Genomic DNA, 15,485 nt, shown 5'->3' on the forward strand with positions numbered 1-15,485 from the left:
AAACACCGAGTGGTAAGGAAGCCCCACACCCTCCTCCATGAGAGGAAATAGCTTTACTGGCTCTTTCCCTGATACTTGAGGTAACAAGGCACTTTTTCAGTTTACGGCAATAAAAACAAGATGTCATATTTCCTAACCAGTGGTCATTTTTTTCCACCCCTACATCACCCTGATTCACTTAATGGGCCACTGAAAAAATCAAAAGCTCCCAGAGGCACAGTCCCCTCCATTCAACTCAAATGCAAGGCTGGAATAGAGACAGGGAGGGGCCTGCTGGCGGCCACACAAAGAACCACTGTTGCTGCCTAGCCCACAGGCACAGGCTCTGCGGCCTCACCCGCCTGGCTGCGGTGGCCACAGAATCCCTGTGCTTCCAAGTGCCCCTAGATCGCCACCACAGGGAGCACTGGTGCCTGCTCAAGGTCAAACAACGCTTCCCAATGGCAGAGCAAAACACCTCACAGAAGTACAGAGTCACGCATAAAGGACCTGCAATAAGATAGGGAAAGGAATGCTTTCTCGCCAATCTTTCTACCTAGAGACCCTGTGCTACAAATCAACAAAGTCACCATTTCCAAAACAAACACCTTCCTTGAAGGCACTTGCTGAGTCATCTGACTCTCCCTCTCCCTTAATTCCTAGATCCTGATTCCTAAATCCCAGCACAGAGTCCACAGCCAGCCCATCTCGCCAATTAGCAAAGAGAAGACAAAAGCTTCCAGTCTCTATGCTCATGCTGTGCTGGCATCCCTGGTATTCTTTTGGGGTTGGAAGAACACAGACAAAAGAAGAATGTTAACAAAAGAAATACATGTTCTAATTACATGTAGATTTTAAGGCATTAAGTTTGCCATATTTTAAAAGTTGATTCTAAAATGAAAAGGTGTTTCAAATATGTTTTGTTACTGAGTACCGGTTCCAGGCGCTTCAAGTGCTGGTGTAAATTAAGGGCCAGTCGATCCCACCATCGGCCTCTGCTGTCAGGACAATAAATTCTCTGAGACAAAAGGCTTTCAAGTTCTCTGACGGCTTCCTATTGCAACAATAACAAAGAAACCTCATTAGATTCACAAAAAATCCAGCTGTAATGATATTTACAAGCCCATAGGATTGGTAAAGCCTATTTATAATGCATATCTTTCCATTCTACAATGAGGCCAAGGACCCCGAACTGACAGGACAGGGACTTTGAGGTGCCTTCTGGAGTGGGCGTGAGTTCCCTAAGGCATCCTCACTTTTCACCCGGTCCCTGCCGGCTGGCACTGGGGTACAGACATCTGTGAGTGCTGCAGAGTGTTCTCTGCAAACCAGTCAACCAGTGCAGAGTCGCACAGGGTCAAGTTCCAGGCAGCTGAGCACTGGTCACCATTGGCAAACCCACATACTTCTGGGAACACAGCAGGTCACAGGACCAACTGCAAGAGGGATTTGGGGTGGGCAGGAAAGTAATGAGGGGTGTCCTCATACAAACACCCTACCTCAACAGGAACATTCTCTGGTCTAGATTATGTACAGACTGTTCGGTCATTCTGTTTGTTAATCTTCTGTGGCTCATGGATGTCTTTGTAATATGGAATGATTTACCCCAGAAAAATGCATAAATCCCCATACACATGCAAGTTTGAGATTCACAGATTTCCCCAAAGCCCACCCATCACTCCCCTGGGATTCACAGACCCCAGGCCAAGAAACCAGCTTAGCACATCCTCTTTGTAAGATCCCATTTTCTTTTCTTCTTGTTTTGTATATATGTATTTTTGACCATGCCTGGTCTGGAGATAACATTTTCAATATAGAAATATCAAACACAACAAAAGTGAAATCTAGCAATTTCACAAAGTTCAGGATACGACAAATTTCTGATTTGTGATTATAAATTGTCTCCAGACAATCCATGACAGCTGACAGGGAAGCAAAAGGAAACGTGAGATTTCCCCCTCAGAGATTTCTGGGGACCTCCCAAGTCTCACAAGGAGTTCTGAAAGAGACTCAGGCTCAGGCTGCAGACCTGTGGGGCACCCTCCAGGATGGTGGCCGCCACCCCCAGGCCATCATGGGACACAGATTCATCAACACACAGGCAAACAGAACAGCTGTCCATCTTCACCTATCTTCTCTCTACTAATCCAAGAGACAGCGGGCTGCCTACATTAAATATGCCCTCGTTGGCCAGGCATAGTGGCTCACACCTGTAATCCCAACACTTTAGGCCCCCACTGTCAAAGCATCAGAGGCCAAGGCGGGCAAATCACTTGAGCCCAGGAGTTCGAGATCAGCCTGAGCAACATGGTGAAATCTCACCTCTACTAAAAATACAAAAATTAGCTAGGCATGGTGGTGCATGCCTGTAGTCCCAGCTACTCAGAAGGCTGAGGCGAGAGGATGACTTGAGCCCGGGAGGCAGAGGCTGCAGTAAGCTGAACCGTGCCACTGCACCCCAGCCTAGGTGATGGAGTGAGACCCTGTCTCAAAAAGACAAAACAAAACAAATATGCCTCCATTATATTACTGTGTGCTAACCAAATAAGCAGGAAATGCTGAGAGCCCGACAGCTGTCCCTTCACATGTTTAACGCCATCACATCAGTAATGGTGGGGGGCAGGGACCTGTGCTCTAACCTCATACATGTGAAGTCTCTGCAGTATTTCCACAAACCGAGACAAAATCCTTGTATAAATCCACCCAACAGTGAAACACCGCAGGAAGAGTGGTAAATCTTCGTGGCATCTAAAATGAAGACATATACCAGTAGTTTAATAATTTGGTTAATTTATTATAAGACAATAATAAGAAGTGACAAAGCAGACTGAATTCCTATCTTTTAAAAAGGTATACTCTAAATACTTTCAGTTGTGTACAATTTTCTACACCACAAACCTACATTCTCACAGCCAGCTGCCACGTCCTAGGTCACTCAGACAGTGGAGTAAGATGAGAACTCGTCATTCTAAACCAAGGTCAGCAAACTCCGGCCCACAGCCAAACCCAGGGTCTGCCACCTGATTTTCTATGTCCTGCAAACTAAGAATGGTTTTTATGTTTTTAAATTGTTAATAAATCCAAGAGAATAATACACTTTGGTATGCGAAAATTATATGAAACTGAAATTTCAATGTCCACAAATGAAGTTAACTGGAACACAGCCAGGCTCATTCATTTGCATACGTACTTCTTGTGGCTGCTTTTGCACTAAAACAGCAGAGTAAAGTTGGTGCCACAGAGACCATATGGCCTGCAAAGCCTAAAATATTCACTATGTGACCTTTTACAGAAGTTTATCAACCTCTGTTTATAGTAATCTAACTTCTTGTGATTTTTAAGTCAATATTATTGCTCTATAAATATACAGCTGACCCCTGGACAACATGGGTTTAAACTGCACATGTCCACTTATATGTGGACTTTCTTCTGCTTCTGCCACCCCTGAGACAGCAAGACCAAGCCCTCCTCTCTCTCCTCGTCCTCAGCCTATTTGCTGTAAAGACAACAAGGATGAAGACCTTCATGATGATCCACTTCCACTTAATGAACAGTAAATATGTTTTCTCTTCCTTACGATTTTCTTCTCTTTTTTTTTTTTTCCCCCCCCCGAGATGGAGTCTCGCTCTGTCACCCAGGCTGGAGTACAGCGGTGTGATCTCAGCTCATTACAACCTCTGTCTCCCAGGTTCATGTGATTCTCCTGCCTCAGCCTTCCGAGGCTGGGATTACAGACACTCGTCACAACACCCACCTAATTTTTGTATTTTTAGTAGAGACGAGGTTTCACCATGTTGGCCAGGCTAGTCTCGAACTCCTGACCTCAAGTGATCCACTCACCTCTGCCTCCCAAAGTGCTGGGATTACAGGCATGAGCCACCATGCCCAGCCCCTTATGATTTTTTTTTTTTTTTTTTTTTTGAGACGGAGTTTTGCTCGTGGCCCAGGCTGGAGTGCAATGGCGTGATCTCAGCTCACCACAACCTCCGCCTCCTGGGTTCAAGTGATTCTCCTGCCTCAGCCTCCCGAGTAGCTGGGATTACAGGCAGGCACCACCAGGCCTGGCTAATTTTGTATTTTTAGTAGAGACGAGGTTTCTCCATGTTGGTCAGGCTGGTCTCAGACTCCCGACCTCAGATGATCTGCCAGCCTCGGCCTCCCAAAGTGCCGGGATTACAGGCGTGAGCCACCGTACCAGCCCCCTTATGATTTTCTTAATAACATATTCTTTTCCCTAGCTTACTTTATTGTAACAATACAGCATATAATGCATATAACATATCCAATGTGTGTTAATTGACTATGTAATCGGTAGGGCTTCCAGTCAACAGTAAGCTATTAATTAAGTAGTGGGGAAGTCAGATGTTACACACAGATTCTTGACTGCCTGAGGGGTCGGTACCCCAACCCCTGCATCATTCAAGGGTCAACTGTATATCCTAAATGATTTTTTCAAAGTGGCATCTGAAAATACTAATTTTTCTCATCACTATGTAACAACAAAGGAAAAAATGTCTTAACAAATATTGAAGATGTTTACCATTTTCAACAAAATAAAAGATCATGTGCTGTGTACCTGGAAAGTTGCTTGAGCTGTCTTTTGCAGAGTTTTTAACACCTACTTGAATTTCCCTCAGAAGAACCCACCTACCACGCTTCCCACATCCGTCCTGCTGCTGGCTTCCCTCACGTTTCAGTTCAGCTCACCAGTACTCAGGGAGGCCAACATTCCTACAGTTGGCATGCGACAAGTCAAGTATGGGGTTGGCATGTGTGTTGCCCAGGGATCTGAGTTATATCAAATTCACTTTAAACCTTCAGACATTTCCTTCTATTTCACACAGCACTTTCATGCTAGGCAAAGCACGTACAAAATTCAATTCCACAGCTGGTTTAACCACAGAGAAAAAGGAGTATATTCTTCATGAAGAAAACCACTGTAAGTGTTTGGAACAACTTGGTCAATGTATAAATTTTGGCAGGTACCTAGAAAAACTCTCACCTCAGAGAAGGGTGGTTTTTCAGTCTGTTCCAATCCCTTTTGGCACACTGAGCGAGCTCCTTAGCTTCTTCCCAGTTCCCATTGGCCATTGCGGAAGAAATGTCACTCAGCATGTGTGTGGCTGCTGCATATCTGGAGGAAAATGCCATCCAAGTTCCAAATAAGAATGAGCATTCCCATAGAATGACCACATCCTAGCCACTAGATCTCACTCTGAAAGGTAAAAGTGTGTTTTTTAAAATATGAGGGCCACTTAAATTTTATTCTAATAATAATTTATCTTAACTACATCACTGGAATGGCCCAGAACTGATAAGAAAGCCCAACTAGAAAGATAAAAACATTTATGCTGTATTATCACATAACATGTTCCATTCTATAAATGTGATATGGATCAGCTCCTCATTCCTGATTTTGGCACTCATCCATTCATTCATCCATTCACTCATTCAACAACATGACAGCAAACATGTAATCGACATCAGAATTATAGTCAGATGCAGATCTGATAATTTAATCATTTACAATCAGAGCTAGCCAGAGGGATGCTGCCCAAGCTAAGAAGATTACCTGGAATATTTCAAAATAACTAAGGGATGCTCTTTGGGAGATGGCAATGCTGAAATGTTACAACACAACTTAGCTTAAGAAAGACAATTTTTCATCGCTCCTTTAGCTACCAAAAAACAAAGACATTTAACCAACAAATTCTGTTAACACTTTGAGTACATGTTCATTGTATTTTGGTCTCACATCTAAAAGAAAAGCATGAAGTACATAATATCATTATGTACAAACACTGTAAAGTAAGAGTAAAGAAATTGCCTCCAAATGTAAAAGTTTGCTCACAAATTCTTAGATCTCATTCTTTTATAATATGCTGCTCATTCAGTTCCATGGCTTCAAACATTGTCCATATGCCAGTGACTCTCAAAATGTTGACTTTTTCCAGGCCAGACCCATTCCCTGAGCTCCTGACCGCAAGTCCAATGCCACACACAACAGCTTCAACCAAACGGCTGAAGAGCACCCCACACACTGACGCCTCCAGCACCAACACCTCTCCCAATCCCCTTCACTGGATGGCGCCCCACCCCAAGGCAAAACACCAGAGCCATCCTTGATCCACTCCTCGCCTTCTCGCCCACATCAGAATCAAGTCTTGTCTTTACTGCTTCCAAACTGCCTCACACACATTCACTTCTCTCCACTGCCGCTACCATCAACCCAGTCCTGGCCACCCCCACATCTTAGCCAGGGGTCTCCTGAGTTCCTCCAACTCAGCAAGCTCTTTCCTGCCCCAGGGCCTGTGCACATGCTATCTCATGGCCGGGATGCAGGCACCCAGACCCTGACACAGCTACCTCATTCTCATCCTCAAGTCCCACTTCAAATGTCACCTCTCCAGGGCCACTCTGTCTACAAAGAACTTATCCAGCCTGTCCCTCAATTATCACAGCACTTCTCACACACTTTAAATAGTGGTTAATTTCTATCTCCCCAGGAAACATAGCCCCATGATGGCTGAGGCCCTCTCTTGTGCACTGCTACAACCCCTAACCAAGTCACATAAAAGGTACTCAACACTCATTTTACTGAATGAATAAGAAACATTTTAAAAAGATAAATTATCTCAAGTACAGAGGTAGACAACAAGGGTTTCCTGGCCAGGTATCACATTACCAGATATTGAATAGTATTACCTTTCTAGAAGTCAATTAAATCCAGTTTCATTTACATCTTAAGGCCCTCTGCTTAACCAAGGGAGTTTTCATTATTTTTATTATTTACAGCACACTTACTTTCTAGAATATGAGATGCCTTTTGAACTTGTCAACCATGGTTTTGTCATAGAACTTGGGTATAACAGTAAGAATGACAATTAAAATAATAATGAACATGTAGTAGGCATTCCCCATAGCCCAGGCTTTAAGCACTTCCCATGCACCCCACACATGTCTGTAAGAATATACTATTATTCTCCCCATTTGACAGATGAGGAAACTGAGGCACAGGGTGGGTTCACAGTTCATTGGTACAGAAACTGGAACTTGGCTTCAGAGTATACATTCTCACAAGCCAGAAAAGCGTAAAGCCAGTAAAAACAAAAAAGGTAAAAAAGATATGAGACAACTGAAAACAGGGTAAGAATAAATAGTCTTATTAGAGATTTTAACTAAAAAAGTTATTCCCATTGAACACAAATAAGATACTGAGCTTCCTGACAGCTAAGGTAAAATGGGCCAAAATCAGATTATACTGACACTGCTGTGATTCAAAAATTTCAATAACTTACTTCTTAAAGCACCTGGCTTTCCTAGAAACACTTACAGGACTTTCCTAAAAGCAAATATCAGAATCAATTTTGGTTAAATTTGAGTCAGAAATCCAAATCAAGAATCAAAAGTGACATTTTAGGAAATCCAAATTAATTTTTCTTATCAAAGGTGTTTTTTTTAAAGGAAATCCAAATTTTTTTTCTGTAAGACCTATACTATTCTTTCTTATCAAAACCTGCTTTTTAATACTGTAATCCCATTATTTGTTTGGCATCTATTATTATTTTTAATTAACATAAAATTGCACATATTTATGTGGCACAGTGTGATATTTCAATGCATGTATACTATGTATAATGATCAAATTAGGGTAATTAGCATATCCAGCACCTCAAACTTTTTTGAAAATGTTTTAGAGACGGGGTCTCATTATGTTGCCCAGGCTAGTCCCGAATTTCTGGACTCAAGTGACCCTCCTGCCCCAGCCTCCCGAGTAGCTAGAAATATAGGCATGTGTTGCCATACCAGGCATCACCTCAAACATTTACCATTTCTTTGTGTGGGGAATATTCTAAATCCATTCTTCTATTTAAAAATATATAATAAACTGTTGTTAATTATAGTCATCCTACACTGCTACAGAACAACAGAACTTATTCCTTCTACCTAGCTGCACTTTCGTATCTGTTAACCAACCTTTCCCTATCCCCCTTCCCCTCCCAGCCTCTGGTAACCACTATTCTACCCTCTACTTCTGTGAGATCCACTTTTTTACCTCCCACATATGAGTGAGAACATGCAGTATTTGTCTTTCTGTGCCTGGCTTATTTCACATAACATAATGAGCTCAGCCATGTTGCCACCATGGAGAATTTCATTCTTTTTTATGGCTGAATAGTACTCCATTGTGTATATGTACCACATTTGCTTTATCCATTCATCCACTGATGGACACTTAGGTTGACTCCCTATCTTGGCTATTGTGAATAGACTGCAATAGACATGGGAGTACAAATATCTCTTCAATATACCTATTTCTTTTCCTTTGGATATTACCCAGTAGTGGGATTGCTGGGTCACATGGTAGTTCTACTTTTAGTTCAAAAACTACTTTTATTGGACAAACCAAATTTTCACTAAATCCGTGTGCCAATATAAATTAGTGAAAATTTCTAATTTATCATCTGTATATCTAATTATCATATGTATGATATACAATATACAAGTTATTAATAGCTTTACCTAAAGTGTCACTAATAAGAAAATATTCATCTTCAGTCTTGTTCATGCCAACAACATATTCCTAAGTCAAGTTTGTTAATATGTCTGTGTCAAAAAAAATACAGGCCGAGGGCGGTGGTTCACACCTATAATCCCAGCACTTTGGGAGGCCAAGGTGGGCGGATTGCTTGAGTCCAGGAGTTGAGACCAGCCTGGGCAACATGGTGAAACCCCATCTCTACCAAAAAAATACAAAAATTAGCTGAGTGTGGTGGCATGTGCCTGTGGTCCCAGCTACTTGGGAGGCTGAGGTGGGAGGATCACTTGGGCCGAGGAGGTCGAGGCTACAGTGAGCGGTGATCATGCCACCGCACTCCAGCCTGGGCGAAATCCTGTCTCAAATTAAAACAAACAAACAAACAAAAAATACTCCCTTCCAAAGGTACTTGGAAACATAAACCAGAGAAAGTTTTTGTAGTTCTAACTCAAAATTCCTTGGATTTTGGCAACCATAATCTCAGCACACTTCTACATTTTCCCTATAGTCATAGAAATGTATACAAGTGGGGCAAAAAAAGATTAAAAACTGTTTTGGCTGTGGACTTAATGTTTCTACTTTGGCTGGAAAAAAATAACAAAACCTTTTACTAAATTGTGAAATACACATATAGACATTATAGTGAGCTAACATCATCTTACCTGATAAGATCATCTCTGTCTTGGAAGATGTGGGTTTTCCGATTGATGGTGTAACTAGGAAACTCCATTCGGCCGAGGTTGACCAACAGGACTGTTGAAAGCTGTCCCTGACCTCCACAAGCGGCGTCTTCATCTTCCATTGAGTCGGTCAACGAAAACAGTAGCAAGATGCGGGAAAACACAGCCCTGGGGCCTTTACAGATTCGTACTGACTGTCCAGCCAAGGCTTTGGCTCTGAAAAATGTACAATGTAGAAATAACTTTTAGCTTTTTAAGCATTTGGATGTCAGATTTTACAAATTATTTTCATCTCAAATAAAGAGAAATGACATTCACTATTTTAAACACTGGAGCATTACTTAACTGCTCTGGGGCTGAGAGCTCACCCAGGGATACACAGGAGTAAATGAATGTACATCTCCAAATGGTTCCACACATGGTTTGGCTCCATACAAGTGCTTCCTTCCTCGGCTGCACAGTAGGTTGGGGTTTACCCTGGTCATGAGTGCTTCAAATACCAGGAAAACTTTCAGAAAAGTATTGCCTAGTCAACATGAAGCAATTCTCAATTTTTTATTCTAGTGATGATTTAGATTAAATAATGGTATTTCTTTAAAATGTCATTATCAAAGGCTCCAGGTAAAACATCAGATTTTGTGTACCAAGACGTGGTGCAAATGTATACGCCAAAGTTTGGTGCTGTTCTCTAGTGCAGCAGTCAACGCTTTTGGCACCAAGGAGTGGTTTCATGGAAGAGAATTTTTCCATGGACTGGGGTTGAGGGAGGTGTTTCGGGATGAAACTGTTCCACTTCAGATCATCAGGCAATAGATTCTCATAAGGAATACGCAACCTAGATCCCTCGCATGCGCAGTTCACAATAGGGTTCACACTCCTATGAGAATCTAATGCCACTGCTGATCTGACAGGAGGCAAAGCTCAGGCGGTCATGCTCTCTGGCACACTGCTCACCTTCTGCCGTGTGGCCCAGTTCCTAACAGGCAATGGACAGTTATCGGTCTACGGCCTGGGGGTTGCAGACCCCTTCTCTAGTGTACAGAATGGTCCAGCAGCATCTCTATTCTAGGATAACATTGGAGTGAATTCAGTTCAACTCTGGATGTCTGCAAGATGGGCTTGGAGGTCTAAATTAAATCCAGGACCATGTGGGTCCTCTGACTCTAGCAGCTTAGACACCATCAATAGCAGGGTTTTTCAGCTTCAGCACTATTGACATTTAGGCTAGGTAATTCTTTGTTGTCAGGGGCTGTCCTGTAAATTATAGGATGCTCAGCAGTGCCCTGTCCCTGGCCTCTAGTCACTAGATGCCATTAGCTTCACCACCTCCAGTACTGACAACCAAAAATGTCTCCAGATGATGCCAGATGCCCCCAGTTGAGAACCACTTGGCTAGTGAAAGATGTCACACCCTCCTGGTGCAGAAGCTATTTAACCAAAAGCAGCACTGCATCCCAGAGGGTGTGGGAGAGATGAGTGCCACCATCATGGAGTTGAAGGGGAAGGGGTGGGATTCCTATCATACCACCAATGAACTGAGAGCCACTCATCTACAGACTGCCCCAAAGTACCCATTTCATCCACCTCCACTCAGAGTCCCAGGGATGCCCCCAGTGGACACAGCCTCCAGTCTGCAAAAGGAAGCATTAAACACAGAAAACTAAGCAGAGACTCCTGCAAGGATTAAGAAAGCATAAATAATGTGCCTTTTTCTGTAATAATGTGGCTGTTTCTGTTTCTTTATTATAACAGCAGAGTAAAAGCACCAGGCGCTGCCCTAGCGTGGGGCTGGCAGGGACTCTGAAATTCCACTGCTGGGCTTTACCATCAGAATGAAGAAATAAAAGACAACCTTAAAGGACAGTGGTTTTTACTAGAACTAAAACAGCCTTGAGGATTCTATTTTCCTACAAGTCCAAAGTTAGTGATAAAATATGTTCATCTTATTTATTTTATCTGTTCTATGCTAAGTGCATATACCAAGAAAGGGCTGCTATTTTTTTTTTTTCTTTTTTTTTGAGATGGGAGTCTCACTCTGTCACCCAGGCTGGTGTGCAGTGGCACGATCTCAGCTCACTGCAACCTCTACCTCCCAGGTTCAGGCAATTCTCCTGACTCAGCCTCCCAAGTAGCTGGGATTACAGGCACCTGCCACCACACCAGGCTAATTTTTGTATTTTTAGTAGAGACAGGGTTTTACCATATTGGCCAGGCTGGTCTCGAACTCCTGATCTTGTGATCCACCTGCCTCAGCCTCCCAAAGTGCTGGGATTACAGGTGTGAGCCACTGTGCCCAGCCAGAGGGTGGCTAAATTTAATGTTTACTTGCTTATAAAATGTTACATATAAGGTTAACATCAAATACTTAAGAAATACAATTAGATAAAGAAAGGACTTAGAAGACATTTAACATACCACACAGATGAGGATTCTATACTTCTCAAGTCAATTAATTACAAGTATGTAATTTATTGAAGTACTTTTTAAAAATCTATAATACAAGCTTTTTTCAAGTGTTGGTATTGATATTTTTCTTAATGTCTGCCTTATTATACCTATGTTTCATTAAAGATTAGTATTTATAGCACCTCCCCAACAAGGATGGGCTCATAACAACTGAAATATACAAAACAAATATATAAAATAAATAACAACATCATGTTAAAGTGTTTTCAAAAGCATCCTCTCATTTCATCCTCGACTCCACAGTAGTGAATTCCCAGACTAGAGTTGATATAGTTTGATTATATAAATAACATGGGCAAAAGAAATCAATTCTAAAAGTTTTTGTAATTTTCAACTGAAACAGGTCAAGGGCTTCTCAAGGACAAAAGAAGCCACTCACAGTTTTTGGTAAATTGTTACGTTTAAACTCAGGAAAACTTGCACATTAAGACTGCCTGATTATACTTTGTTTAGTAAACAAAAACTTAACTAAAATAAAAATTTGACTGAATAGTTTACCCTAAAATCCCATAAGAATCACTTAAAACTGTATTTTTCTCGGAAAATAAAATACTACAATTTACCAAAGGCCTATTGCCTTCCGATTTTTCTTGGTCCTGGAAATTAGTACGGTGTTATGACAAAAATTTTGAATAATAACCCAAGAAAGAATCCAGGCTATTGCAATTAAGGCTTTTCCAGCCTTCTCAATCTAACCACAACTGAAATAAACAATTACAGTTCAATCACGTATACAATCTACTATAAGTTAATATGTGCTATCAACATTTTAAATGTTTTTACTGTAACAATAGCCAACAAAACCTTTTTAAAATCACTGCACCAATTCCAGGCTTATTCTTGCCCCAAGTGCAGACTGAACGCTGTTTGGCCAATTTGAGAAAGGCGTCCACCAGCTGCTGTTTCTGTCCATTGGGATTCACCAAGTGGAAGGTCTTGGCTAGGGATTTTAGTTCAGGAGCAGAAAGGAGTTCAAGCACTTCAGAGAGTTCTTGCAACTCAGATTCTGAAATGGTTAAACAAAAAAAAAAGTTTTTTTAAATTTTACTATTTTCTAGCTTTATTTACCTTAGTTAGATGAAAATAAAATGAAATGCTACTAAGAAAATTTTAATTAGTTGGCCAAACCAATCATTAAATGTGGAATTATTAACATGGTATTATTAACGTATTAATAACACTATTATTATATCTCTTAAAAGTTATCAAATAATAGAATTTCTCACTAAAATCTAAAGGAAAACATAACTAAAGTAAAGACACACATGGATAGCCATTATGGTTTGGGCATCTCAACACCTGCTTGGAATATATACTCCCTGCCTTTCTCGTCACAAAACCCCTACAAAATGGGACCTCTCAAACCAGGTCAGAGAGAACTGATCATCAGCCCTCTTCTTCCCACAAGCCTCTCCTGCTCACTCGGCATTCGTGAGCCTGTTCGGCTACTGTGGGCCCCGATACCAACCTTGGCCTAGGAATTCGGCTCAGTCAGACCTCGCTGGTCTTTGCCTTCAAGGCTTTACAAGTTTAGGGCAGTGCCTTCTTCCTCCATTCAGCAAATATTTATTGGGTGTACACTGTCGGCCTGGTAATGTTCTAAGGCCCCGGGCATGCTACAGTGAAAGAAATCCCATCCATAGGAGCTAGCCTCCCAGCGTAACAATTAAAAGAATAGGCAAATTTATCAGGTGGTAATAACCACTCTAAAGAAAAACACAACTCAGGAGGCAAACTGAAGCTGGCAGGAGGCTGGCTGTATTTCACACAGTAGTCAGGCAAACCTTTGACAAGGTAACACCACACAGCGGGGAAGGAAAGGACAACTATGCCGTGTGGCCACGTGGTGGAAACTGACCTGGGTGGAGGGGAAAGTCAGTCCAAGGCTCTGAGACAGGAATGCACTCATCCTGGTGAAGAACACTGAGGGCTGGGTGGCCGTGGCAGACAGCGAGAGGGACAGCCAGAGCCAGGCCCCATGGGGCTGGAGCATGGATGGGACTTGCACTTGACTGAGTGCCACGGTGAGCCACTAGGATCCTGGTTTTGTTGCTCATTTGAAGGTAAGTCAAGGCTCACCTGCAGCAGTCACCTGGCATGCCTGTCAGACATATGAATTTACGGAACCTGCACCACATTTTCCAAGTCAGGTGGGGACTGAGTATCAAGTTCCCAGGTGACCCTGCTGGCACTGATGTGTGGGAAGCGCTGCTCTGCAGAGGGTCCTGTGTCCCACCACTAACCACTCACATCCAAGCGCCTTCACTGAGCTTTTATGCCTCTCCCGCAACTTTCCCCATCCCACGCCATCCAGCCCCACCCTAACACACTTCCTGCTCACTTTGCTTCATCCCCACTTACTGCTCCCCACAATAAACTCTGCCCCAAAGAAACCATCTGGCTGATTCGCTTATTTTGGTCTAAAATGTCAGCAACTTGAACCCAAGGCTCACATTTCCCTTTCCTAATACAGTACAATTTTGTACCCAATACATAGGTAGGTACTTAACGAATGCTACTGACAAGACAACGAAGGGTATCACTGCAGAAGATAGACTCTCCTTAGTGTTCACATAGGCTTAAAGCAATTCAACAATGCTTAAGGCAATCAACATAATCGAAGAGCTGTATGTGTGTGCACGGGGGGCAGATGAAGTTTTTAGAGGCAATACGGGTTTCAAACAACCAGCTTTATTCTATCATAAAGAAGAGGACTCTAAGTAAGATGAGTCAAGCTCTTGCTGGAAGGAGAGCGCCAAGAAGGGATGTATCCATTTTTTTTGAGATAGAGTTTCACTCTGGTTGCCCAGGCTGGAATGCAATGGTGCAATCTCAGCTCACCGCAACCTCAGCCTCCCGGGTTCAAGTGATTCTCCTGCCTCAGCCTCCCAAATAGCTGGGATTACAGGCATGCGCCACCACACCTAATTTTGTATTTTTAGTAGAGATGGGGTTTCTCCATGTTGGTCAGGCTGGTCTTGAACCCCCAACCTCAGGTGATCCATCTGCCTCGGCCTCCCAAAGTGCTGGGATTACAGGCATGAGCCACCGTGCCCGGCCGGGATGTATTTCTTCTGTGGCACACACCCACGTCTATCCCCAGGTGACTTTCATTCTAAACCTGCCACAGTCAAGAAAACAGCAGCAGATGATCTCTCGTTATTCTAGTATTCTTAACTCAGGCTAAGAATGGCTTTAGCATCACATGAGTAATTTGTTGTCCTAAGATTAAAAATTCAATTAAAAAACAGTAAGTTACCAGGCACCACCCAGGGGAGGGCACCATAATAATACTGCCATCATTCTGCAGAAGCTCAGTTCTTTAGATCATATTTTCATTTCACATCTCCTCCTACTAGTCATACCTGTCTGTAGAAAGCCTGCATTCGTCAATTCTTCAATCACAGGTGTTAAGTCTGAGGCAATCTCTTCATACTCTAATTTGGTCATCTTAATCCAGCTTAATTTACGTTGAAAGAGCCTTACATATAACTTCTGACCAGTAGCTGCAATAAAGTTAAGAAAAATGGTGAAAATCACTGCATTTACCTTTTAAACCTAAGGTGAATAAATGTACGATTTAGAAATACACATATGCTTACTGTATGTATAAGGCCTTCATTTTATGGAATAAACCATTTTGAAAGTACATTTAAAAATTTGGTAACAATTATTGGTCATTTTAAAACTTCTAAGATCAAGTTCCCCATTTTCTAGACATCAACATTTCTACTCCCTCAGAAAAGCCCTACCCAGAATTCTTATTTTGTTCTCTGCTCTTAGCTTAATATGCATTATTCTGATTTGATCGAAAATAATCT

General features: G+C 42.2%; 1 protein-coding gene across 6 annotated transcripts in view; it reads right to left on the reverse strand.

Annotated features, from left to right (window-relative positions):
• Window positions 1-15,485, reverse strand: part of FAN1 (FANCD2 and FANCI associated nuclease 1) — a 132,978-nt gene that overhangs the window by 22,448 nt on the left and 95,045 nt on the right. For 5 of the 6 annotated variants that reach the window (XM_063698925.1, XM_031002127.3, XM_031002125.3 and 2 more), the window contains 6 exons: window positions 15,030-15,170; window positions 12,469-12,670; window positions 9,181-9,414; window positions 4,982-5,113; window positions 2,619-2,727; window positions 914-1,033 (listed from right to left, as the gene is read on the reverse strand). In XM_063698925.1, the coding sequence (XP_063554995.1) occupies window positions 914-1,033; window positions 2,619-2,727; window positions 4,982-5,113; window positions 9,181-9,414; window positions 12,469-12,670; window positions 15,030-15,170 (938 nt within the window). Of the gene's footprint in view, window positions 1-913; window positions 1,034-2,618; window positions 2,728-4,981; window positions 5,114-9,180; window positions 9,415-11,643; window positions 12,671-15,029; window positions 15,171-15,485 lie in introns of those variants that run through there. The other variant, XM_055363198.2, reaches the window with a different exon arrangement.

Source organism: Gorilla gorilla, chromosome 16 (assembly GCF_029281585.2).
Source record: "Gorilla gorilla gorilla isolate KB3781 chromosome 16, NHGRI_mGorGor1-v2.1_pri, whole genome shotgun sequence".
Taxonomy (NCBI): Eukaryota; Metazoa; Chordata; class Mammalia; order Primates; family Hominidae; genus Gorilla; species Gorilla gorilla.